The sequence below is a fragment of the Xiphophorus maculatus genome, chromosome 14 (genome assembly GCF_002775205.1).
Source record: "Xiphophorus maculatus strain JP 163 A chromosome 14, X_maculatus-5.0-male, whole genome shotgun sequence".
Taxonomy (NCBI): Eukaryota; Metazoa; Chordata; class Actinopteri; order Cyprinodontiformes; family Poeciliidae; genus Xiphophorus; species Xiphophorus maculatus.
In genome coordinates, this window is record NC_036456.1 from 13,256,728 (window position 1) to 13,283,703 (window position 26,976).

General features: G+C 40.0%; 1 protein-coding gene across 4 annotated transcripts in view; it reads right to left on the minus strand.

The window, feature by feature from the left end:
* Positions 1-1,143: 1,143 nt before the first annotated feature.
* The window catches only part of LOC102229865 (regulator of G-protein signaling 12-like), a 47,960-nt gene continuing 22,127 nt past the window's right edge, over positions 1,144-26,976 (minus strand). For all 4 annotated transcript variants that reach the window (XM_023346226.1, XM_023346227.1, XM_023346229.1 and 1 more), the window contains 15 exons: positions 23,972-23,993; positions 19,980-20,149; positions 19,228-19,320; positions 18,275-18,418; positions 17,645-17,827; positions 17,376-17,526; positions 16,422-16,519; positions 16,048-16,239; positions 15,862-15,935; positions 15,654-15,780; positions 15,164-15,260; positions 13,255-13,313; positions 12,651-12,762; positions 11,889-12,452; positions 1,144-2,527 (listed from right to left, as the gene is read on the minus strand). In XM_023346226.1, the coding sequence (XP_023201994.1) occupies positions 2,247-2,527; positions 11,889-12,452; positions 12,651-12,762; positions 13,255-13,313; positions 15,164-15,260; positions 15,654-15,780; positions 15,862-15,935; positions 16,048-16,239; positions 16,422-16,519; positions 17,376-17,526; positions 17,645-17,827; positions 18,275-18,418; positions 19,228-19,320; positions 19,980-20,149; positions 23,972-23,993 (2,367 nt within the window). In that variant the 3' untranslated portion in view covers positions 1,144-2,246. The remainder of the gene's footprint in view (positions 2,528-11,888; positions 12,453-12,650; positions 12,763-13,254; positions 13,314-15,163; positions 15,261-15,653; positions 15,781-15,861; positions 15,936-16,047; positions 16,240-16,421; positions 16,520-17,375; positions 17,527-17,644; positions 17,828-18,274; positions 18,419-19,227; positions 19,321-19,979; positions 20,150-23,971; positions 23,994-26,976) is intronic.

Genomic DNA, 26,976 nt, shown 5'->3' on the forward strand with positions numbered 1-26,976 from the left:
TATAGGCGTGATTTACTCTGGGTCAGAGAGGATCTGAGGAAAATGTTACAGGAGAAAAAAGTAAGTAGCATAATAAGTGTTGCTATCAAAACCAAATATTACTCAGAGTGGGACTTTTTTCCTACAGCACAAATAGTGCTAAAATAAACGTCACCTTATAAGTAATATAAAGTTTTAAGTTAATGGAACAAAAGAGTTATATCTTTGAATGTGGAGGTGTTTTATATCGTGATCGCGTCTTTCATAGACGTGTCTCTAGAAACCCATCTGAATCCATCGCAGGGACACAACTGCAACCAATTACATCACGGTAATAATAGTGCATTGGACCGAGAGGTAAAGGAAGTTAAGCGTTTAAAAATTAGCGACTTCCACCTGTAGATAATTTCCTGTCGTGTGATTCTACACTAACCACTGCTACACTATGCAGGAGACACCAAACATTTGCTATATCAGTGAGAGCAGAGATTTGCAGCTGATTTTTAAAGATACCTTATGTGCGTCTTGCTTCAAAATAAAATACCAAACATCTATCATGCCACAGCTCTGCAGCAGTTGAGAGGGGGGAAAAAAAAAAGTTTGAGTCACGGTGAAAGGAATATTTGCAGGTAAATCTCCTCAGCTGGGTCAACATGTTCTGTCACGCTCTTCTTTCAGGAAAGAGAAAGTCCGATTTAAGGCTGTATTTAACATTTGGAAGGAGTTACCGTTCTAATAAGGACCTCATTAATAACTAAACCTTTGAGATAAGGGTGGCATGAAAGCAAAGAGCCAGTCTGATCTTTTAAGCTTTGTGTGTTGTCGGGATTCCAGCTCTGACATGTTGCATCAAGACAAACGACCCGGTCCCACAATCAAACCTGTAATTTTCACCAGCTGTAATAATCGCTCTCCAGATGCTGAGCTGGAAATACAAAGAGGAGGCTGGACGGTTTATCCCTCGATCCCTCAGTGGGAGAAAGCCGGCTCAACAAAGGAAACGGCACCATTTATAATACACAGCACTGCCTGATTTAGCAAATACATTAAACATAGCAAAAAAAGAAAAAAATAGTCAAATAGGAGACTTTAAGTGTGCAACAGTAACACTTTGGGTCAAAGCTGAACAGGACGTTCCCACAAAAGGCAAGAATGTGAGTTTGCTGAAACTGTCACCATGAAGGCTTTTTAATCATTCAACAATTTAGACAATCTCAAAACCACAGAAGCAGAAAATACAGACAATAGAGGTACTGTGTAAGGTATTACTGTAACAAAGGAAGACCATTAAACAAGAAATTACTCGTAAATTGTGCTTTGCCTGCTGTTTGATCGTGAAAACAGAGCTCTGCCTGCATCGTTGTTCTCCACACACCAGCGGCTTTAAATTAATCTATCTGAAAGTCAAACTGAAACATTAAAACAAGATCAGCTCCATTAGACAGTCTTCCACCACAGAAAAAAAAACATATTTTAAGAGTTAACCATATGCAACCAACAACATTCGTACTGTAATAGAAAATACTACTCTAAGGTAAGTTTCAGGAATGTATTGTGTTTTTGTTTTGTTTTTCTTAAACTCCAACATGGCTAAAAATATAGTTACATGACACGTAAATATTGAACTATACAAAAAAATATTAACGTGTCACTCTCTAAAAATTACAATACTAAACGTTAACAACAAAAGTTGTAATCTTGAAGAAATGCACAGTCCCAGTGAGAGGTTTGCACTCGCAACGGGCGTGAATGCCAAAACGAATTATGTTTTTACGGATCAATTTGAAGCGTTCAGTTTTCCAAGGTACGATAATCGTGGAACAATCACTCCAATGAATTTAAAGTTGTGGATTTTCCCTTTTCCACAAATAAACAGCATATTAATAATGGACACCTCCACTGCATGCTTGGAGATAATCCAGGCCTTATATTTCACTACTACTCTTATATATTCAGGCCGTTTTGTGTAATTTTGATTTTCAATGGGCTGCAATTTCAAGCTTGTGACAGCGTAAATGAAACTGCTTCAAAGTTCATTCAAATAAATGATCAAAAACTCCCAAATTGTTGCAATCCATGCACGCGCGTGAGCATTTGTAAAGTTCTTACCATAACCACATCTGTCACCATGAGATTTGTTTCAAAGAAAGAGAACGACATCTTTACATGCAGCTCATAGTTTAACATATCAGACATCAGTGCCTCGGGCTTAAAAAGTGCAGTAGTGTGTGTGTGGGTGTGTGTGTGTGAGGGTGGGGTTGTTCCCTTCAGACAATCGTGGCCTTGTACAGATCTGACTGGCAGTCTTTGCCCTCCGACGGGTTTCGGCCGTTCTGAGGCATCTGGGCGTTCCTCATTTTGGTCTGGCACTGCCGCAGCTCGGCGACGTAGCCCTGAAAGCTCAGGCTGAGCTCCGAGTCGTCGCCCTGGGACGCTTTGACGTTTCGGGCTTCTTCTAGGTGGACCCCCTCCACATCCATCACCTCCTGCGCAGCATCTGCTCTGTCAGCGGGTGATTTGGTGCCGTGGGGTGTTTCTTTTCTTCTCTCTGTGCACAGGAGAAAAATATAATGAGGATGAGTTTTTTTATTTTTTTGAAAGGGCGAAATATCTGAGTCTTTGAGGATCACCAGAGAATAAAAACTTCCAAAAAGTTGAAAACAACGTATTTTGAGAGAACACTGCTCAAAGCTAGAACTTAAAAGGGGGTGCTGGTCTACAGGGTTGATTCTTCTATAACAGCTACCACTGCTGCATTTACAGTTTTCCTCACAGTGGCGGACACTTGGTTTGTCGCAATACGCTATAAAACAAAAGAATTAAGAGTTTGTTCATAGCTACATCTTTAATTAAAGGAATCAGCTTGATTGAAATGTCCAATTTCTGGGTTGAGAAAATGAATGGACAAGATTTGTCTGGAAAACTTAGAATAATAATCTAACATGGCTGCTCTGCATCTAAACTAAAGAGAAGCTGCAGCTTTGCTGATGTTGAACTCATTGTTACACACAGTACCATGCAGCCTCCTTTAGTAAAAATGACCCTATCCTATTTCAAGTACTAAATGCTAACAGTAGCTAGCCTTCCCCTTGACTGCTTTTCCAAATGAATCGAAGCAGTAGTTGTACTAATAGCACAGTTTGTTCAAACAGCCTATTATCACTGAGTCATGCACATCTAACAACTAGGAAGCACAAACCATAATACAAATAAATATTTAAAGCCACAGTGAAGACAAAACTGAAAAAAAATATAAATGTAGTGTGAATTTGAAATCTAGTACAATCCAGTAAATGAAATCCAGATGTGTGTAATCTAATCTAATCAACATGGCAGCATCATGCTTTCCTTCAGCCGTGACAGAGAAGCTTGTGCTAATAGGAAAATGGAAAATGCTTTATTTAAAAACAAACAAAAAAAACAGTTACAGGTTGCAAAAAGCTCCAGACTATTGCTGAAGTTCATCTTCAAGGCTACAGTGTAATGGTTTAGATCATATTCATCTGTCAGAATGACCTAGTTAAAGTCCGGATTGAAAACAATTGAGAATCTCTGGCATGATTTGAAAACTGATGTTCAGGAAGACGCTCTTGTCAGTCTACTGAGCTCGTTTTCAAGAAGAGCTGCCAAATGAATGTCTGTCTCCATCAAAACTGGTAGAAACCCCTCAAAACACCTGATGCTGTAATTGCAGCTAATGCTGGATCTGCACTGTACAGATTTTCATTTGTTAAAACTTTTGAACACTGTGAGTTAATCTCCATCCATGTCACCACCATGAGCTACTTCCTGCAGGTATATTACATAAAGTACAATAACATTTATAGATATAATGTGAACAAACGTAAAAGAGTATTGTTTTATTGAGCTCTGAAATGAAGAGCAAAGGTAAATTTAGGAAAATGTTTTTAAAAGGCCCAGTCATACTTTGAGCTCATTCCCTCTGAGTCATGTTTCGTAACTTCAGATCGGATAAGAGGAATCTCTTCATTTCTGTTTTTTTTTTCTTTCTTCCTGTCTTCTTGGCTTTAATCATCACTTCACTTTGATACTTTTATGTTTCTTTGTTATCTCGTTGCGCAATCGGCCGCTTTCACGACACGGCTGACGGCACAAGTACTTCTGCTCCGACTTGCTTGAACTGGGAGAGAACTGAATGAAGACGAGCACAGCGAAAGACCCGATGACTCACTGCTTTGATGTCATATAGCATGTTTGTAATCGGCGTTTTTATGTCCAATTCACCCGACTGACCTCATAAAAATGAAAGATAATGATAAAGAAAACATCCTCCTACATTGAGCTACCTCCCCCTTCTCCAGGTGGAGCCTAAAGTTTTGTGATGAGCGATAAAACCTTCCACAGTGTGGCCCCACAGACTCTAAACACGGGGCAGCAGGGCTCAAACCGAGCACTTCACCACAGAACTGCAGGCTGTGATTCATTCATGCTCTGTGTGGCTGTAAACAAATTCTGCGAGCTGACCTCCACTTCCCCTTTCTGAAAAACACCGACATGAAGCGACGTGGATGAGAGACTTTCCTGAACGTCCAGGAGAATTCCAGAAGTTGTGAAAGAACATGAATTGTTTTGGCTGAGCTGGATTTTGGGGACAAGTAAAAGTTCTCAGCTTCCTTTTTAACGTGACATTCACGTCAGTGGGTTCTTCCACAGCGAGCGATGCATCGGCGGCGGCGCGCAGAGCTGCTGGGTGACACGTGTGATGGATGGGAGTGCATACAACGCCATAAATTATTGATGCCGAGAAGGAAGGCAAACAAAAAACAGATGGTGGTTCTCACATCCGTTGCCGTTTAAAAAAAATTTAAAAATGCAGCTCAGGATATAATCTGAACTAAGTTCTGATGGTTTTCTTGTAAAATATTAGTGGGAAAAAAATTTGTTTCTAACAATAATTTCAGCTAAGCAACAAGCAGTTTTGGAAGCAGTTTATGCAGATTATAAGTTCGTTTTTTGGGGTCTAAACTCCAGAATAGTCAGCAATCAAATTTAAAAAAAAAAAATATATATGATAACTTGAAGATTTATTCAAGTATTAGTGGGGGAGTATGTGTATATTTGGGTAATTATACCATTCATGTCAATGATCAGCAAATGTAATTTTGCCACCGGGCTGTAAATGTTTAAATAAACTTTCAAAATGATTGATTATTCTGGATGATAGACCGGAGAACAATCAGCGAACCAATAGATTTACAATCTATGCTTTTGGTATTAGTTCCTGTCTCTTTCAGCCACAAATGGCATTCTGTGGTGAAGCCCTCCTGTAGTTGCAGTGCTTGTTTTGAGTTAGGAGAGTTGAGACAACATGGAGGATTCTTGTTTATCTTACTCCTGTCCGCATAGTGACACCTCCCTCTGTGTTGTTCTGCTCTGTGCAACAACACGTCATCATCTGGCATGGTTTAAATTTAAGTTTTCTATACTTTAGCCGTCAAACCCTGCAGTCGGACATGTTAAGATAACAGGGGTTTCAACACAGCCGGTGCCTCCTGCCCTCATGGCAGCAGCAGGGTTGGAACAGACCCAGGAACAGTCTGCACCGAGGCCCGCTGCCAGAGATCTGTGCCTCCTACTGTCAGATGGATAATGAGGCTGGCCCGGGGTCAGCGCCTGTCGGCTCTGAGGTCTGTCGCCGGGGACAACGGGAGGAAGACCATGAAAGAGCCTGAGGAAAACTGGAGGCATGCTCCGCCTCGAAGCCCACCGTTGAAACAAACAAGACCTGGCTTTGGAAAGCAGTCAGAAGGAAGCCTTAAATCTAAGTGATGCGCCAAATTATGACTCAATTATAGAAATGTGCCAAATTTTCCTTTGACTGGTTCCGACTAGGGTAGCCGAGGCCAGCTGCTACTACCACCTCCAATTATCAACAACATGTATGTACGCTTAGTAATTTAGTAATAGCTTTTTAGATTTTGCTGCTCTAGCTTGACCTGCTTTTCACACAAACCAATGTTAGTTTGGATAGTTTTTTTGTTCTGAGGTATAATCTTCACTTTATAAATGATTCATTTTAATTAACTCAGATTTTTGCTGTCTGATGTCAAAATATGTTTGATTTTAAATTGAAAAAAGACAGAAAAGGGGGATGGGTGCACAAATACTTTTTCAGACCAACGTAAGATGAGTGAAAAATGTGATTAATGTACACAAATGTGTTAATATACAGACCAAATAACTTTTGCTTCACCTAGTTTCAAAATTGCATTTAATTTTACTAAGGAAACTTACAGACTAACAAATACTCATTTATAAGTCCCAGCCTGTAAGGCAAACAGATTATTATTCATTTGAAGTTCAGGCTTTTTAAGGTTATTTCTTGTAAGCTGAAGGTTGCTCAATGAAGGCTACTTTAAATTGCAACTTTGGTTTCCTTTTTTTTTATTGGAATAAAGTTCATGCTGAAAACATTTTAATAAATAACTAAAATAAAACTTTTTGAGAAAAAACATATAATTTAATAGATTTTTTAAAGTAAAGTAAACCAAAAAAACTCCACTTCAAACAGGTTATTATAATTAAGGTTTTGTTTTTAACTCAACAAACATGATTCACTTTTCAAGTTTAATAAAAATCCTTTAAGGGTTAGCACCCTACGCTTTGATGAGTAAATGGGGATAATCTTGTTATTTCTACATGCTCTACTGAATTAATAACTTTACAGAAGTTGGTGTGTATGTGTTATGTGGCTTAAACACGATTGTAAAAGTAAGCAAAAGGATGAATGGTTAATCTGCGCCGATGATAAACGACAGATTAGTGGCCTAAGACCCAAAAATATAGACGTCTGAGTAGATCTGTACTCTATGAAGGACTTTAGACTATGTAATGTCGCCCCCTTGTGGACGTTCATTCGACCAACAGAGCAGCTCCAGCTCTCTGGATTGGGACCAGATCCCCCTCAGAGTTTAATTTTAACTGTTCAATGAGGGATAATTTGCACCTTGCAGGCCAAGTTAATGCGATCAAACCGCATGCCAGGCTGGAAACACTTAGGATGCCTTTGCACTGTAGGCCCCATTGCTTTTTGTTTTAATGCAGCAGAAACTGCTGCCCAGGTTGAAGCTTTTTAATAATTACACACGCTCTCGGCATGGCGCCGAAGAACACTTTTATCCATCTCCGCTGTACTTCTGTCAAGTGTTTCATCATATGTGTGGAAGTGATGGGCACTTCCGCGAGAACAGCAGAGGGCGTCAGTAATGCACAAATTAAGCAGGAACTGATGCATAGGAAAATGTTCGGTTCCCTTCTCTGGATGCATTCAGAATAAGTCTTTATTTTTAAACATACTGTGAAGTCCGACCGGCACGACTTGCCACCTGAATACAAATGCAACAACTCCATAAAGTCTACAAAAAGTGGGAAAAGGCAGAGGCGTATTAAACTTGTTGCTATTCCACGTTTTCCAGCAGCGAGGTGGCTTTACTGAATCATAGCCGTGTTTCTATTTTGGCTGGTGGGAAAGAAAAAAAAGAGAGAGGGAGAGGAGATGGATGAGAAGCAGTAGTGACAGTATCTATCTGTAGCGCAGTCAATCCGAGGATAAGGTTACCATGGCTCCCGGTGGTGGGAAGAATCGGTCTGATGCGCTCAGCGACCAGAGAGGAGACTGTGCCATCCTTCCTCGTCATCTTTTTTTTTGTTTAGATCTCATGAAGAGACGCTGATCTCAACTGGATGTCTGTACACATTTACTGTGGAAGCAGCCTTTGATATAATCAACCGTTTCACTGTAAAAACTCTAAAACAAGCATGAAGTAATGCAAGGAAAAGACAACAAAAACCCCGTTCCCCTTCTTGATCTCAACACATAAACCAGCAAGCAGTGAAGCAGAATGTTGACAAAAAGACAAACTCCACCGATCCAGAATATCAAAGTACAATGGAGCCCAAAAGTATTCATAGTCCTGGAGCTTTTTCATATTTTATCACCTTAAAACTGGAAACTTCCATATAGTCTGGAGGGTTTATGTGGTAGGTCAACACAAAGGAAGGTCACTTGGTTTTCAAAATGTTTAGCAAGTAAAATATTATAGCTGTGGTGTGCATTTATAGTTGCTTTGGAGATTCTTAATAGATTTCATGTCTGGACTTTGACTAGGCCATTCCGACACATAAATATGCTTTGATCTAAACTCCATTCCTCGAGGGTCAGAGTCCAGCTGCGTTTAGACACTTCTGCTTCGACATACCTATATTTCATCATTAGGTCAATTGTAGGGCTCTGTAGAAGACGACTGCATGCTGAGGAGGTAATTCAGCCTCTGGGTTCAGGTGTGCTGACTCAGGGACAGATCTAAAAGTTGCAAGAAGCCAGCCTTTGAGGACTAGAGCTTGGCCACCCCTGATCTAAACCATTTCATTGCAGCTCCGGCTGCAGGTTGAACCTCCGTCTCAAATTCTTTGCACCCTCTAACAAGTTTTCTTCCAGTGATTTATCAACTCTGAGCAGATTTACTTCAGTCTCTGCTGGAGGAAAGCATGATGCTGCCACCACCATGACCATGAGGATGATGGGTCAAGTCTAGCCTGCTCTTACAAACGTTATTTTCCTGCATGGTTTGTCGGTCACTGGTATAGAAAGAACTTCCCAACAGCATGATGATGTCACCACCACGTTTTACAGTGGGTGTGGTGTTTTTTTTTAAATCACATATAATGTTTTGCATGGAACCAACAAGCTCAATTTTCATCCCACCAGGGCAGAGCACCTTCTTCCTCTGCATGGCTTGTGGAAATTTTTAGCTTTTCTTTCTTCTTGCCACGTTTCCAGAAAGGCCAGATTTGTGGATTGTGATAGTTGCCCCATCAAGAGATTATCCCTCCTCAGCTGTGGATCTCTGAAGTTTATTCAGAGTTACCAGAACTGTCTGATTAATGCTTTCCTTGTCAGCTTAGGTGGGTTGCCATGTCTTGGACGATTTGCCAAATTTTTCTCAAGGCGTGGGATCTTGTTTCACAATCTAACTCTGCGTCTCCACAACTTCCTCCCTGACCTGCTGTGTTCCTTGGTCTTTATGATGCTGCTTGTTCACCAATGTTCTCTGAAAAACCTCTCAGAACAGTTGGATTAGTAAAATATACAGGTAGACTCTTCTTACAAAATGGATAACTTCTACAGGTTGTTGTTGGGTATCAGAATAAAGGGGTTGGACTCAAATGCCGATCACAATTTAAGGTTTTTGTTTGAAAAAAATATGAAAACCACACATTATTTTCCTTCCTTTATGTTGATCTATCACATAAAATCACTCTAAAACACGACAATGCAAAAGAGGATTATGAACACTTTTGAGAAGCGCTGTTAAGCCACACACAACACAGAAGCGATCCCAACGAGAAATAAATATTAACACACAACGAGAAAGCAGATCAAGCAAACAAAAGACGGAACAAACAGGCCACAGTGAACGATCTGAGCAAAAATCACACCGTTCGAGCGATGCCGGCGCTCAACGGGTGCGTGCAGGGAAAGTACACAAAAGAGTGGGAGCTAATGAGGAGAACGGCACAAGATGAAAATGAGACAGAGCTAAAGGGGAAAACTGGAAAAGGCATGCGGAGGCGGAGAGAGGAGGCGGCAGCGGGGGCTGCTGGGAGAGTAAACTGATCTCACAAACGTGTAAAAAGACAGGACGAGAGTGATTTCCAATTCTGACATTTATTAGATCTATTCAGTCACAGGTACAGAGTTTATTGGCAGTGATTATCTACAACAGGCACCTAGAGAAGGAAGCGAGCGAGCCAGATAAGGAATGACGGGCACTTCAACAATGTCACTGACCGATGACTATTTTCCCACTGCTCAGATTGCTGCAACATGAGCCGACAAAGTTTGGTGACTCACTGCTTTTAAGGAGATGTAAAGAAAAGAAATTTTAGAAAAAGAAAAAAAAAACTCTGATGGTGACATTGTTGAGTTGCTCTTAACTAGAAGTGGTGGGATGGAGAGGAACACAGCATTTGTTTGTAACGGCTGTTCAGGATTTGCAGTTTCATGGCTCCGGATTATTATCGCAGCTAATATCACCACTTTCAGTTGTTCAGCTGGTCTCAACTCTACTCTTCAGTACAACATTGATTGTGCAACAAATACTGATCAAGAAAACCTGTATGTATTTCTTTTTTTGTTTGTTTGTTTTAATAAATCCTAAGACCTGTAAACAAATCACATTTGCATGCACCCAAAACTATAAAACAAAGTGGAAATATATCCAGCTGGGGAAATCCCAGTCACATGTTCAACCCCAAAAGTTTGCAGCACTGGACTTTTTCAGGTAAACGTCACTCACGGGAGAAAATATACACATCACTATTTACAGGAGTGTTATAAGGATCACACACACACTCACACTCACACACACTCACTCACAGACGTTGAGTTAAACTGATCAGGCAAATTGAGGGAGTCAACATCAATTTGTCATTAAAGTGCGTCAGTCGGTATAGAAGGAGTTTTGCCATAACAGCGGTACTATTGTGACCGCACTATTACACACACATGCAAGTAAAGTTGTATTCAAAGTAATATAAGTCCAACTTCATGAACTAAATGAATCACTGCTTTTAGTTAAATAAATGTTTTCTACATAGAAAACAAGGCTACGCGTAGTAGAGTAACAGGAAAACCACCAGATGAATCAGTCATGACATGCATGCTGCTGATTCTGTGTAACTGAATCATTAATTTAAAGAGAGTTTTCATACAATAGCAGCGTGGAGTTCAATCAGTGAGGACAGTCACTCAGTGAACAAACGGGAGTCAAATATAAGGTTTTTAGTTTAGAACAAAGGCTGAAAATGTTGCAAATAGAAGAAAAAATTCTGTCATAAAGTGGACTGGAGAGGAGGAAACATTTAAAGAAGAGGCGAAATGGTATGCTGCAAAGCTGCTTAGCTTCAGCAGAGCGACATGAAAACTGAAAAACTACCATTTAAACTGATTAAATAGTCACAATTTTTCAGCCACTGCTACATCCAGATTGATAAAAGAAGATATAAAGTTGCTTGTGAATACTGAAACAATTACAGGTGGCAATGTGAGGCAAAGCTGTAGACAAAAGGTTCCTGAAAAGTCCCAACATTGAAAAAAAGACTTTTAACTGAACCCTAAACTAGCCAAAAGAGAAATGATGCAACATTTTATTGGCTGATCAAACCAAGATCATCCTTTCATGTTTTGGGGAACTTGACCCCAAAGAGCTGAATTGAAGCCACAACAGACCAAGTCTACCACAAACTACAGATCATGGATCGGTTTGGATATGTCAGAACACTTGGAGAGTTCATGTTGCGTTATGCTGAGGAGGAAATACGATGACAATTGGTGGCCTTGTTGTTTCTTGCTGGAACAACAGGAAAGGTTTGGCATTGGTCTTGGTTTCGGACCAACGCCATTAACATTTATTAGCAGCCAGCCCAAACCCAGAACTTTAAAACTTATGAGGTGACATTAAGCATGCTGTTTTTGAGACTTCACCAATAAAAGCAAATGAGACTTTAGTGGGGGCTAGAAAATTTGGCCAGATGTGCAAGAAGAAAGTTTGACTCTATGTGAAACATATTTGAACACTAGATATAAAACTAAAATTAGTTTGGTGGTTCAAGCTGCATCCGCAATCATTTTCAATTTCTACGGTCGATCCTTGATTTTGTGAAGTTCTATTTTATTTAAATATTCTTTTTCTCCACTTTCCGTAGAGTGAGAACAGATTTATTAATGAATTATTATTTATTATTCATCCTGTAATTTGTACTATAATATAAAGGGTTCATGATTCATTAAACTAAACACACTGTTATTAATTTGAACACAACTGCACACGCCTACACACACACAGACACACTCACAGTACTGGTTTATTACTGGTTTGTAGAAATACCTGAACTGGACTTTCCCTCTCCACCTGTGTCTTGGGACGGGGGGCAGGGTGTCGGTGGGGTGAAGTTGGCCTCAGGGAGGCTGCTCTCCAGGGACGGGAAGGATGGAGGCGAAGGGGGTAAGAGAGTACTGTTGGGGCTGCTGATGTCACCCTCACCCACGAGGGTCAGGTCGGCATGGGCGTCCTCTTCCACTGTGCGGAGGCTCGGTCGGGAGTCAGGGGGCCGGGGAATGGGGGAGAGGTGGGTGCCGAACGTAGAGTGGCGGGGGGGAGGCAGCAGGCACCGCCTGGACGCTGAGTGTCCGTTGGCGCTGGAGCTGAGGGAGGAGTCCAGGCTCTCCGAGCGCAGAGCGGCCGTGAGGGACCCGCGGGGCGGCACGCCGTTCTCTCGGCTCGGCTTCAGGGAGGCCGGGGTGGAACAGGCCAGGTCGGAGGAGGCGGAGCAGGAGGAGGTGGGTGGAGTCAGGCGGAGGAAGTCTGGAAGCACCAGGTCTTCTTTTTTCAGAAGCCCACGCTGGTCATTGGCTCGGGTGCTCTGGGCTCGACTTAGCAGCTCAAAGAATTCTAGAAAAACAACAAATTTTCCTTCATTTTGGCTTTTCAAATGGATCAGAGATGTTAGTTGGTCTGTAAAAGCGCCGTAGCCACCTCCCATCAGACACAGATCCTTATCAGTTAGTCCAGATGCAAAAGCAAAGCACAGAAGTTCACCAAAAGTTAAAATAACAGAAAAGAGAAATCAAGAAAAAGGGGGGCATTTACCTTCAGCTTCATCTATATTTATCTTTTTCTGTTTTCTCTTTTCCTCTGGGAGTGCTGAGGCTGGTCCAGCCGCTCTCATAGAAATGTCCTTTGGTGCTGACCTCTCATCTCCCTGCAGATGCAACAATAACAATGCACTCTGTTAGGGGATGGAGCCGTGGGGTGGGTTTGGGTTGGGTGGGGAAGGTGCGGTCGCAAGAGGGAAGCTAAGCACTGAGCTGCTAAGCACTTTACTGAGCAGAGTCATGATTTACTCAACCCCCGTTCAATAGCAGAGCTCATCCATCTGTTGGCTTCGTGTCTTTACTGATTTAAACTTTGTTTTTGTTTTTTTCCATTTGTGCTTTTTTTTGTTGACGCAGTTCTTTAAAGCAGGGAAAATGTGAATGAGTGCATCAGCAATAGATTGATTAAGAGTGGAGAATAAAAGAAAACACTGACAGATCAGCATCAAGTGAATGTTAATAAAGACAAATTTGGGAAACCCTGAAGTAATGATGAACATGGCAGAAGCAGCACAGCAATGGAAGAGGACAAAACGACACCACCATAGGACCCGTTTCACTCGACATGTATAAAGGTAAAATGTGTCTCTAGTACTCACTGCAGCAGAAAAACTCCTGGGTGGAGGGTGGCCTTTTAGGGAGGAAGACTTGGATTTTTCTATTTGACAAACATGGAGAGAAGACATTAAAATGTATCAGTATGAAAAGAGGCAGAAGAAGTGGACACTTGAGACAGATCTTATTCTGTAAAACCGAACCGTGCCTCGATTGGACTTCTTAACGTTTTGTCTCAGTGGAGGAAAATGATTTTCAGAATGTTTTACATTTGCATTAAGAGGATGAAAAATCTGCTGTGATGAGAACTCCAGCAGCACTTGAAGTGCTAAGAAATAACTTTATTAGTAGAGCAAAACACAGTTTGTGTTTAGATAAAAAAAACACTACAGAGAACAACAAAACTTCAAATGAACCAATACCACAATCACACATAAACAGGCTGACCAATCAGCATTCAAATGGATGGTCTGATTGAACCAAATAGGCTCTCGGCTGAACCACTTCAACTTAAAGGGAGGAATCAGATTAAAAAGCTAAAAGCAGCTTAGTCACAGGGTACCCAAGAGCATGGAGATAAGGCAAAATAACAAATAGAAATCTCTTGAACTCTTAAAAAAATGTAGTTCCATACTAACATAAAAATCATCAACTAATTTAGTAATCAATTAATTGTTAACTGGAGTCTCTATACTCTAAAAGGGCCATTTGCTGAAAAAGCAACATGCTCAGAGCAGTAATTAAGCCAAAACTTTACAAACAATATAAAACTTTTGCATTTAAGATAAAAAAAAACTGTCTATATAGTAAAACAACATAGTTTTAGCTTTACCTGGTTCAAATTCTGTAAAAAAATAAAAATAAAAAAAAACTCCTATTAAGAGCTGTCCAATTATTAATTGGTTAAAAAAAGAAACAACACATTGCACTGCCATGCATGGTATTAATGGTCAGAAGTAATGAGTATATTTTTTAGCCACATTTGTATCTTTTGCTACAAGTTTAGACAATAAAATGTTTATTTTCTTATTTAGAAAATAGATTATTTGTTTATTTGCATTTTTAATGTATTTCTAATACTGTGTACAAAATGCTTCTAAAACTGATCAATCATCAAAATAATCAATAGAAGAAGAATTGTGAGTTACAGCCCTACTTTAATTGTTTGACACCAGAGGTGACACAAAGTTTTGTACATTATTTCTCATCAAATAGTTTTATCTCATTAAATAATCAAATTAAAACATAAATACAACATAGAATCACTCACAAAACTCATTGAAAGATACTTCAATGCCTGTGGGAAATACACTCTTCAAATAAAATATCCAAAATCTTTCTCTTTTTCCTAATAAAATTAATATCGCCCCCTAAACAGGTAAGCCATGTGAAGAGAACATGAATCAGAAAGCAGCAAAGAGCCCCAAGGTTACTTTGGAGGAGCTGCAGAGATCCACGGCTCAGGTGGGAGACAAATATTTGTTGTGCACTCCACTAATCCAGCCCTTATGGAAGAGTGGCAAGCAGAAAGTCATTGTTAGAAAAAAACTATAAAAGAACCTTTATGATTCGATCAATGAAGATATTCTGCTCAAAAGAGATTTTTTTCCTGTCTAACATACAAAATGCTCTTTGTGGCAGAAAACTAACAACTAACCCCAACCCTGACAATGCCATTGAAACATTCTAGTTGCAACATCATACTGCGGGGTACTTTCTTCTGTGAATTTACGTCGCATTTTTCAATAAGGTGATTTCAACACAAATACTACAAGCAAATTTTTCCTTCCTTTTTTTTTTTTTTTTAAACCAAAAAACCACATTTGAAAACGGATGTGAATACCTTTGCAAGGCACTGTTGGGTGCACAAAATGGGACAATTTGAAAAATCAATTTAAAAGCATCGGACTATTTAGAGGTATTTTAAGGGGGAACTAGTGTCAGGTGACTCACCTTTCCCTGAACATGGGTCTGCCCGCTCCAGCACAACACGCAGGCCGTCCAGACTCGATATGGGGGCCCCCAAATCCAGCGGCTCCGTCTCTCCGCTCTAATACCAAACACAGCGTGTTAGCTTCTTCACCTGTTGCTCGGTAAATACCTCACAGAATGTGGCTGATATTCGTCTGTGATTTATTTATAAGCCCTCTTTCAGCTTTGGTCTACTGCATAAATGTAGTTATGCCTGGAAGCCCACAGGACTAAAATAAACCTGACAGGGGTTAATGAGTGGGCCAAAGAGTCGGCATGTTTGAGGGGTGTCGTCATTCTTAATTGTAGCCCTGCTGCTCCATCTTCACATGCTGGGCTGAGTCAGAGCTCTAACCACCATGTAGAAATGGAAAAGGATGTGGTCGTCTCCCTCCCCTCCTGACCATAATACTCCACCCTTATTGCACAGACTGCTGTGTCTCAAAGCATTAAAGCATTGTCGAGAACTCACTATTTTGGCCACAAGATCACTGAGATTCAGGCCGTATTTGGCCACCACGGGACGGAGGACCTCTGTGACTGGTTTCGTGGGCTTGGCTTTAAGACCCACGGAGCGGTTAATCGGCACCAGGTCCAACCTAAAAGCAAACACACAGCGAGAGTTACGGAGGACGCAGCCGAAGCAGAAAGGAGACAGAAATTAAGTGAAAGTTTTATACCGAAACAAAGTACGCTTCTCCAGTCTTAGGTCTCGTGAGCAGAGAGTCATGCAGTCTTGATCCAAAACTAAAGGCTAGAGGAAGGAAATGCAAGACATCCTGTTGGATTAGATTCTGTTTATATTTGTCTAACCAGATTAGAAAAGGCTTATCTATCTTAATAAGTTAAAGAAAATCTTTCCTAACCTTCTCTCCTCCCACGAGGAACAGATCCACAGCAGCAATGTTGACGCAGATGTTGCGACACAGATCTTGGAGGACTTCTCTAATGGAAGCGCCGGGCCGCAGGGTGATGGAGGAGCAGGAGCCGTCGGGCAGCAGCACGCTGCAGTGCCTGGACGAGCGCTCCCACGCACCGACTGAGTGGCGATTGTCAGACTGAGGACGCGGGATTCATAAAACCAGACGATTTAATGCTCACCTTTGTTTATATTGCTCAAGAAAAACAGTGTGTGGGCTTAACCAAATTGGAAAAAAAGATAAAATTCTTGCCTATTACGATTAAATCGTGGTATTTTGGGCTCTGTGTTTCCATGGCGATCTGACCAGAGAGAACTTACCTCCATTTTGGCGGCAGAGACAGAATTGGGGATCTCCAGACTGGCGCTTGACGACAGGGAGCCCTGGGACTCTCTCCGACCGTTACTCCCCCAGAAGTCTGCAAGACAACAGAGGAGGATGAGCTTAATGAAGAAAACCCCTTCAGGTTTTAACAGTGGTTCACCACCAAAAAAATGGCAGGATAATTCAAAAGGTTATTGGTTTTGTTTTGAATTTCAGAGGTTTGCATATACTAAGACAACTTTAAACAATTTTTAAATTTCAATTGACGAGATCATAGTTTCATATGCTTCTGATACAGTATTGATGTATTTTAGGGAATTTTCCTTTTGTGCCATTTTGGAAAAATGAAAAATAAAAATAAAAAACTGAAAAAAGGAAGAGAAGTATCAATGTTAATATCTGTTCAAAGAATTATGGTCAAATTATGGTGGTTTATAGCAACATTATGTTTAAATAAAAAGGGTGAACATTGCAAGCCTTCCCAAATGTTAAGTACAGGGTTGGCAGCATTATGTTATGGTTGTTTTGTTGCAAACACAGGTAAAAGTAAAAAAAATTTTTAAAATCTGCTAAATGTACGAAATAATTCTGCCAAATATTAAGAAAATGTAAGATATGTTCTTTATCTGAAGAAAGTTGAACAAAATCTGTAAAAAAATCTCTTGAATTATTCTGAAATGTAGAAAACAGAAATACATTTTGTGAACCTTCAACTGTACATAAAGGTACTATATTAACTATAATTTAGAAAAGCTGCATTTTTTTTGACTTTTTGTTGGTAAATCAGATAAAGCACCAATAAAAACTGTTAACGCTGTAATTGTAGTTTTAAGATCAAGTGGTATGAATACTTTTTCTGAGTCTGCAGCAAAAGAACATTTAGCCTCAGCTAAATAATTAAAAATGTTAAGGGTTTCAGCAATCAGAGCACAACGGTCACGAATTCTCACCCAGATTAATGTCTCCAATGTCTTTCTTCTTTGGTCCCTTCCCAAAGCTCCTGTTGCGAGACCAGGAGAAGAAGATGCCACGCTTCTTATCTGCGCTCTCGTCCTTGGTGTCTTCATTTAATGATTTCCCTGATCTCTGCTTCCTGATGTCCTGTGTGTGGAAAAAACAAAAATCACATATTACCCTTGACTCTGGACATGCGCAAACGATGGCAAAAATGACACTTGCACTTATAGAGTCCGAGTTAAAAAAAATAAAAAATTGCTACCTTTTTGGGAGTGGAGAGGGTGGAGCGGTCAGAGCTGGCGCTGTGTTTGGAGGGCGCGGGGCTACAGGGGATCTGGTAGGGGTCCGGCAGCGGCTGACCGTTCTCCTCAGCGTGCAGACACTCCAGGTAGAGGGAGGACTTCAGGAAACGCGAGTAGCTGTCAAACTTCATCAGGTTAAAGATCTAAGGACACACGAAGAACAGAGTGAAATTGAACATTTGGAGTCTAATAATATCCTGAGTCTGAAGACAAAAAGAACAAAGAAGAAAGGCAGTCCCAGTAATGACATGCAGTTCCAGCTGATGTTATGACAGCAGTCTTAACCGTTCACATGTAATCATGCTAATCTACTAGCTGGAAATACACAGATCTTTGACTGCATGTCTATGGCTCCCTGTCTGCATAATGTGTGTTGGATTCTCTGTGGGTGTATGCCAGTTTGTGTTTATCTCTCTGGTAAAGCCTCTGAGCCTTTCTGTAAACAAACCCAGATGGCCACCAAAAAAAAAGAGAAAAAAAAAACTCAATATGCTTCCACAAAGCGAATTGAGGCTAGATGAGAGCAAACCCCCGAAAGCTGACTCCTTCAAACAACACGGCCGACATTAAACACGCAGCGGTTCTAGTACCTGTAGCTGCTGGGTCTTGAACATTTCAGGCTGAGGTGAGGTGAGGACGTCGTCTGCCAGCTGGGCCTGGCTGTCGATGTTCACCGGCATGGTGGCCTTGCTGGACAGGAAGCTGTTGTAGATCTCCCCCGCTCTCTGGGACAGCTGCAGGCAGCAGAGCTAGTGAGGTTAGCTGCTGCTTCACACGGTCGTATTTAAATATTGGTGACAAAACCTAGCAAAGTCCAAGAAACCACTTTTTGCTCCACTTCTCTAACAGTGAACGGAGGAGATTTATTACCATATTCCTGCACTATTGTAGGTCCAGATTTTTAGTTTTTAAACAGCAAGTCCTTTTTCTGTATTTGGATAATTTTTAAAATATCATTTACTACTTATATTTATCTACTAAGTTCAGGCTCTAACTAAAACTTTTTAAAATATCCACTCAAAACACACGATGGACAGACAGACAAATGGGAAATGAAGATGTAGGAATGTAAAAATGATCTGAAAATACAATTTCTTTTCCATGGCGCTGTTTATTTAACTTTTTTAGCTTTCCCATTTTGAATAGCAGCTAAGTGTAAAGTCTTTGTGTCTCATCATATTTACAATGAAACAGGAAATCTTGGAGTACCTACTAGAAGCTCACTGATGAACTTCAAAAAGTGGAATAGGGCAGAAAAAATTAACAGGATTAATTAGATTACTGAAATCATTGTCAACCGATTTAGTAATTGATTAATTGTTAAATGTAGTATTCAGACTCAGGCAATTTACTGAAAGAAACCCCAACATATTCAGACTAGTAATTAAGTGAAAACTGTACAAAAAAATATAAATCTCCTGTCCTGTAACTTCTATAAAAGATCTTTGTCAGTGGTGCCAATAAGTTTGGAGGGCTCTGTGTGTCGCATCAAATATCACCCCTACAATAAGCAGGATCTGGTTTCATCTGTAGCTGCTCTTACCTGCTTTTTGTCTGTTGCAGGGACATGACTGAAGTATTCACAGGCCTGCCAGAACAAGATATTCTCCTCACTGAACTCTTTCTTGAGAAATTCCTGTGGAGGCAAACCAGAGGTTTTATATAATCGGAAGCAGCCGATTGTTTTCTTGTCTTACCCAGAGCTGTTGCTGTTGAGACCATTAGTGAGGGCAGAAATTACTGGGTGCAACGTATGAAGACTGGTGTATTGTAAGTGTGGGCGCAGGATGGTGTGGGCGAGAGAAGCTGATCAGTGTGGAGGGAGGTGGATCTCTGAAGCTAGAACTTATTGTCGAGCATTCTGAGGGTGTTATGGGCTACGTTCAATGAAACATCTTTAGTGTGGGAGGACAGAGTACAGTATAACAAAGGTGGCTCTGGTTAAAAGGATGACTTCTGATCAACTATTCTGAACTGGAACCATTTGCAAATTCCAGCACACAATGCATGACTATGTAGACATGTACTGTACATTGTTGGCTCCGACTGGCTAAATTCAGAAGTCAACTCAAATTTCTTCATGAAGTACTGAACATGACATTTAGCAAATGCAAACCTCCAAGGTATAAATTCATAACTCGCCAATTCCTCCAAGGAATCATACAAGCCACAATGGTTGAATCATTATTGCCACAATTCTGAACAATCTTCCTCCACAAAGAGCAACGAACCAACTGAACCAATAAAATGTTTTCTCATACTGTTTTCAGTCAGAGAAACTTTATATCAACTTACCGAGAAGTAACGCACACCCACGGGGTCCTGGAGAAGCCGCTCGAAGCAGGTGGACCAGCCGGCCACCCGTTGATCTGTGGATCCCCGATGGCCGCCGGCCCCTGGAAGACTGCCATTGCTGGTCAGGCTGCTATGACTGCAGCATCCCTGCAACTGGATTCCACTGTAGTCTGCAAGAAGCAAAATATAACGGGAAAGAGGAAACCCAAAAATGTTATTTACTTAAAACCCTTGAGTGTTATTGATTACACACAGTCAAGGAAATAAAAAAAGAATAGTCATTTTTTCCATGACTATTAGATAGAGCATACAGCTCCATGCACAAACCTCCGCGTCCTTGGTGAAGATGTGTTAAAAGCATTTAAATAACATCTTTTTTACAGTGGCGTATAATCCCACTGAATATTTAAGAAAATCCAACCTTGAATTTGAGCACATTTATTCATTAAGTAAAGAAATACTAGTTCTGGAAACAGTTTTTGATTAAATCAGCCACAGCTACTTCTATAAACAAAATTAGGTCTGCATGATATTGAGAACATATTTTTGCAGTATTATTGCAGAGTATTGGGATAACAATATTAATAATATGTAATCCACAATTTTCTGACTATTTCCTATCAAAACGCCCAGAAATCATATAGACCAGAATTTACATAAATGCCACTTATATGAACACTCTATCCAAGTAGTCCTGTCTATGCTATTGTACACATATATATTTAGATGGAAGTTGAAATTTGATATATTGAGCAACTTTAAAATAAATGCAACTGAAATTATTAGATTTTTGTAGATCGGAATAGTAATTTTCTAAGATTTCCCTTTTTTTTCCAGATTCCAATGTTGTGTTTAGTTTGGAGTCACAGCTTGGATCTGGGAATTGTGCCACACAGGTATGAAACACATTTAATTGTGAGTCTGAGGAGCAGTGTGGTTTGCTAATTGTTGGGGTGCTACTATCAGCAATACAAGAAGAAAACAACATACTTCTTTCACTTTCCCCCGCCATGATTACAATTTTCAAGGGGTGTTATTTCCGACCAGAACTCAGAAAATCTGACATTTGAGTATAAATAGAATTCACCATAAACATGACCTGACAAAGAGAACCATAACGCTAAAAAAAGGGAAAGACAAAAAATGTGCCATTCAAGTAAGACAGACATGTTGGTAAATAGTAACCATGTTAATAATTAAAAAGTTTTAAACAACTAGAACAAATGAGGCTGAATGATGACCATTACATTCTATAAAAAAGATGGTAAGGAAAATAATAATAAAAAAAACTTCCAAACCTGATCGCAGGAAAAAGTAGCATCTTACGGTCACCAAGACTCCATAGCAACTACAACTACATATTTTAAGCCGTTTCTACACAGCTCTAGGAGTTGTGGCAATAATTGTGGAGGGTGCTAAATGTCCAACCCTTTCCTGACTGTATCTATTGCTTCTATAGTTTCATATACAACAACAGACTAAAACTGTATAAGTACTTAAACCACCACTTCATTATAAGCAAAGATTTCTTCAAAATTACACACTGAGGTTTGCAGTTGCTGTCCTGCTCGTCAATTTCATAGCACAGAACAGAAATTTTAGAGTGGACTAATAAAAAATATAAAGTAAAAGAAACAGCAGATGTTGCTATAGGGATGGCGAATCAAAAGGAGAGCATCATAAAAGGAGCAGAAAGTGGGGTGGGGGTTGTGGCTGATTACAGGGACACAAGGAGCAAGAGTGGGCTACTATTTAGCAACTGGTGGGCGACTAAAGTAGCACCTTAGCCTGAGCAGTACCTGCTATCATGACAGCAGATGGCCACTTGAGAGCCGTGGGCAGACCAAACAAGGGGTGCTCAGTGAAAACAAAAAGGTCACAGCGGAGATGGTTACAGATGCACAGTCGTTCTCATTCTGAGCAGTTAACTGGTCGCCATGGACAACAGGAATTAGGTTTATGCCTGGTCTCAAAAACACACTTGTTTGTTGCTTTTTTTTTTTCTTTTTTTTTTTAAGGTGCAGCTATGCATGCCTTCATGCTGCTAATACGCAAGCATGAGTGGGAAGGATTTACAAACAGGTGCAGTTCAGTTTAACCTTGTGAAATAATTTTTTTTTTAAAAACACCATAAATAGTAGCCGAGATCAGAGAGTATGACTAAAGCCTCAGTGTGACCTTTTAAACCCACTCTTGAGTGTGAGTTCCTTTGACTCAGTAGGAGTGTTTTTAAAACTACATACAGAAACTTGGTGTGGGTTTATTTATTTCAACACCATAAAACCATCTGTTAGATTGTGTTACTGAGAGCGGCTGTTTAAGTATAGCTGACAAGCCATTTGCTCGAGTTTACTAAACAGACTGAAATCTTTTTTATTGCAGTTTCAGCAAAGTTTTTTTTACAGTATTAACCCCATACATGTAGAAAGATGTCATTACACTGTGAGTTTAGAGCTTAGGTGAATAAATCCCAGGAGCAGTAAAAACTAACAGGTAATCACTCAGTAAACCATTGTTTTGACTGATTTTAGCCATTTAAACCAAACTCAAACTGATGCATTTGATTCAAGTTTCAGTGTCAGGAAGGTGTCTAAAATAAAATCATAAAAAGGAAAAGTATGCCAGAAGCTACTAAAAAGGAAAATGTTTTTTTTTATAACATCTCTAGTATTCACATTCTCTTGAATATTCACTCTGAGACTTCTTATTGGAACGCTAGCTTGAATAACTGCCTATATAATGTACAAAAGCTAGGTGTGCCATTTTTATGTGCTTGTAATGTAAATTATTTAAGAATTCTCATGGTACACAGACAAGAAAAATAGTGTTCAATAGTGTTCTTCTATCTTAAAGAAATCAAAACTGGCCAAAATTGTTACCGGCAGGTCAGCTTCTATCAGCGTAATTTTGTGTAACAACAGGGACGTTGATTAGCTTTCAAAAACAGAAGAAAGCTGAACAACATTGGGCTATGTTGGCATTGATCGGTTATTTACATCAATTAGATTGATAGAGATTGACTGTGTGGAGCATTGAGTAAAACAGAGCTGCCCCAATGCACTGCTAGCCAGCTGGCTGAAAGAAAGTGAGTATGAATTCCTTATACTTACTACAAAGACAAATTTTGCAGATTGGAAAGATCTACAGTCCCAATATGTGAAAACTGAATGGGTCCAGGACATTTCCCTTATCGATGTAACTCTACTGTTAATCTACAGCTACAAAGCTACAAGATGATTCACAATCTGTTTTTTAAACGTGTCATGCAATTTTTTGTGTAATAACTGATACTGTGCTATTTCTACTCAAGGTTACTATGGTGTGAGAATCTCAGACTGTCCCACGCCTCACTCCATAGATATCAATATTTCAAGTTTATGTTTGTTTTGAATAGCTAAAATTTATGAACACATCAAAGCAGCTGTTAGCGTTCCACTTCTCAAGAGTATTTTTTCATTTGTCTACCTTCTTGCTGAGATATCACATCTGTCTACATTCAGTAAAGAAACTAATCTTGGCAACTTTAGAGATAATCTCTTCAGAGAATACAAACTATTGCTTTAATGCAACACGATCAAAGCTGTGGGATCTTCCTTACAACTCTTAAGGAGCCAGCTTTAAAGAGTCTGAGCCACATCAGCAGTAACAAAAGGAGCCCAGCTGGACTCTTTGCTGCAGACTTGAGAGTGCTGCCAAAAGTGCTATAAAAAGCGACGACCAGATAGCATGGGCGCTAACCCGACAGGAACCCCAAACACCCTCAACAAACATCCTTTGTTAATGAGGCATACTGCCTGCAATGAACACACCATCCCCAGAGAGGGACTTTTATTAGGCCATTTTTTATCATTTTATACTTTGCAAATGAACAAAACACAGAATCCCGGTGAAGCTGCAAGAGTTTTACTGTGTTAGTAAAAAGGATAGATTAAATGAGAGCTTAGGATTTACATTGGATTAATTTTTACATAGAAAAAATAAGTTGTACTCACCACCATCTGAAGAAGCTGCAGACTGAAAGAGAACAAAGAGAGACATGAATGAGAGGCTGCCCTCATGACCCACAGTGCAAAGAGAAGAGACTGAAGTCTGATCTGCTGGTAGAGTTTCCTCTGGCATCACAACCAGCTGCTTTGAGGTGTGTGTTTCCCTGGTTTGCTTTCTGGAAGTGTGAGTCTGCACCTTCCACCAGCCCGCTCGTATGTTCGTGGGTGGACTTTTGGCCTCTATGACACACATATACACACACACACCCACACACACTCAGTACCCACCCTTTCTCTCCCCTCCTTGGAGCGCATTCCTCCTCAAAGCAGCCACAACGACAAGGACTCATCAAGGCTGTCTACTTGAGAGGCCATCAGTGGCTGCAATGGCCCTCTTTTTACTTGCTAATGCAGGGAGTGAGTGACCGTTTCCCTGAGCAATCACACAAGGTAGCCATGGCAGCCAAATGTTGAATCCTCCATAATTACTTGCATGACTGTTTCGTAAACCAGCATCCACACAGTCATTTTTGTTCTTTTCCTTTAGTGTAGAAGTTTATCTAGTTCCTCTTTCTGTTTTCTGGGTCCTTCAGCGTTGTATAACTGTAAACTGAAGTCGTTTTCACACGTCAGTGGAGGTGTTATTCCTACATCAGAAAGTATTCCAGCAAAAAGGCTTGCTGCAAAAATCACACCTTCACACATTCGCAGACCGTCAAGAATTGGGGATTAGGCTTCCGAGCTGTCAGTAATAAGCATTTCTGCATTGACGTTAAAATCAAACGTTTGTAGATACTTGTAATGTGTGAGAGAGGGCAAAAGCATGAAGCCGCAGCACTTCATCATGAATGTTGCAACATGAATTTGCTCTGATAAAAATCTTTCTGCTACCAGTTAACAACACTTAAAAGAAAATAAACTCTGGTTTTACAATATTCTAAAAACAAAGGACAATTTTAACAGAATACTCACTTATGTAATTTTTTTTGTGTGTAAAGCAAGCTGAGGAACATTCTAAGCCCAAACTGTCAAGCTGTTTTCACCATTATATTTAAATGCTGGGAAGAATATCCTGGGACTCGGTTCAAGAACGCTTGCAAAGGATTGGTGCGTTGGAGGACACAATCTGAAACGGAGAGACTATTTGCAGTGGGGTATTTTCTGATCTGCCTCTTCAAAGTGAGAATATGCAAAGCTGAGAAAATGCATAAACAAGGTTTTTCTTTCATAGGCTTTATGTGGAACACAGATATTTAGCCTTTAAATAATTTTTAAGAGCTGGGATGTTAAAAAAAGAAGTAAAGCGAAAGCTGTCGGAGAGCTAATTTGACAACTAAATACTAAAATGATTTCACGTGAACTTCTGTGTAGACCCAATTGGCCTTCTGAAAGCACACAGAGGGGATGACGTTCGGTTCTATTCCAGGACTGGCCACATGTAAAATCTCAATCAGACACAAACCACCAAACCACTAATTGCGTGTCACAGCCTCTTTTACAACCGTGCTGCAGAATCCACCCTTACAATCGTCAACACCCAAAAACCTCTTCTTCTGTGGTGGCTAAGCATGTGTTCAATAATCACAGGAGGGGAGGACCAACATGAAGAACACCCCGAAACAGAAGAGAGAAGCAGAAAGAGGAGAGAGAGAGAGAAAAAGAAAGAGAGAGAACACCCACTACATCTGTTTGTCCCTCTGGGTCTAAAAATGGCAAAACCGCAAGCTCTGAATCCACACGGGCAGAGTTCACTCTGGAGAACAGGGCAGACATCTTGTCACACAGAGTGACGTCAACTTTGGTTTTGGCCGAGCAAAAGGTCCACAGGTTAAACGCTGAAATTATGAGGTGGTGTTTTAGCAGTTAGAAATGCCTCAAGGGTCAAGGGCCTATAACAGAAAATGTATGGCTGACAAATATGATAAATACCTACTTTGTGCAAGAGCAGAGGTTGCTCAGAGAAGAGTGGGAGAGTTCCAGTTAATCACGCCGTTCTGACACATGGAGTTGATGCAATGTCTCATTGTTGTAGCTGTACTAATGCCAGAGACATAAAACAAGTCTAAAGATCGAACAGCTGACAATGAATAAAGTTTAGCTTCTATGGAAACTTGGCTGTGCTAGTTATTTGATTAGCGTTGGCTTAGCTTTACCCCCTTCAGCATGAGAAAATGCTTCATTTTTCCTGAGAATTGATTTAAAAGTTAAAAGGAGAAAATAATATATACCAGGATTTCTTTAGTATGCGAAAAGTAAACCAATCCTTTTGTGAAAATAAGTTATGTGTTGTTTATATTACAAAGATATCCTAATTGGTATCATCCTATTTTATCAGTGCTGATTGGTGGCTTTCACTGATTTTACTGATCAGTGAAAGCATTACACCTAAGTGCTACCACATCAGGCTGACACCAACACTGTTTGGTGTGAATGTGGAAACTGAAAAAAACCTTAATGTTAACTACGAGAAATTGCAGAGATTTAAAAATCTATGTAAATTGTTACTAAGTTTTGGGAGACATGATAAATGTCTTCAATTTAGGCTGAGAGAGAGCAATACTTTCAGAAGATAACAGGCAGGGTGACCAAAGTAAAGTTATTCTGTTTCAGTATTTGGAGCTTTCAACCTTTTGTCTCTTATAAAATATGACATATTTGGTACTGTTGGCAGTCAATGATATACATTTTTTGAAAGGATACTCAGACTGTTGTTTTGACAATGCTAGGAGTGCCAAATGCTAACAGAACTATTTATAACAGGATATTTGTTGTCATTTTAAAGAACAGATGTTTAATTTCTTGTCCTATGTTTTTAAATCAAGAAAAATAAAACTTTAGAGAAGAGATGATAGATACATTTTCTTCTATGAGATGTTCATATTTGTGCGTGATTATGTAAAAACCCAACCTACTGAAGGAGAAATAGACTTTTTTTTAAGTTGCTGGCCCATTTATTGTAATTTATTTGTGGAAATTTAATAAAATATTTCCATGAAAAAACTAAACTGAAA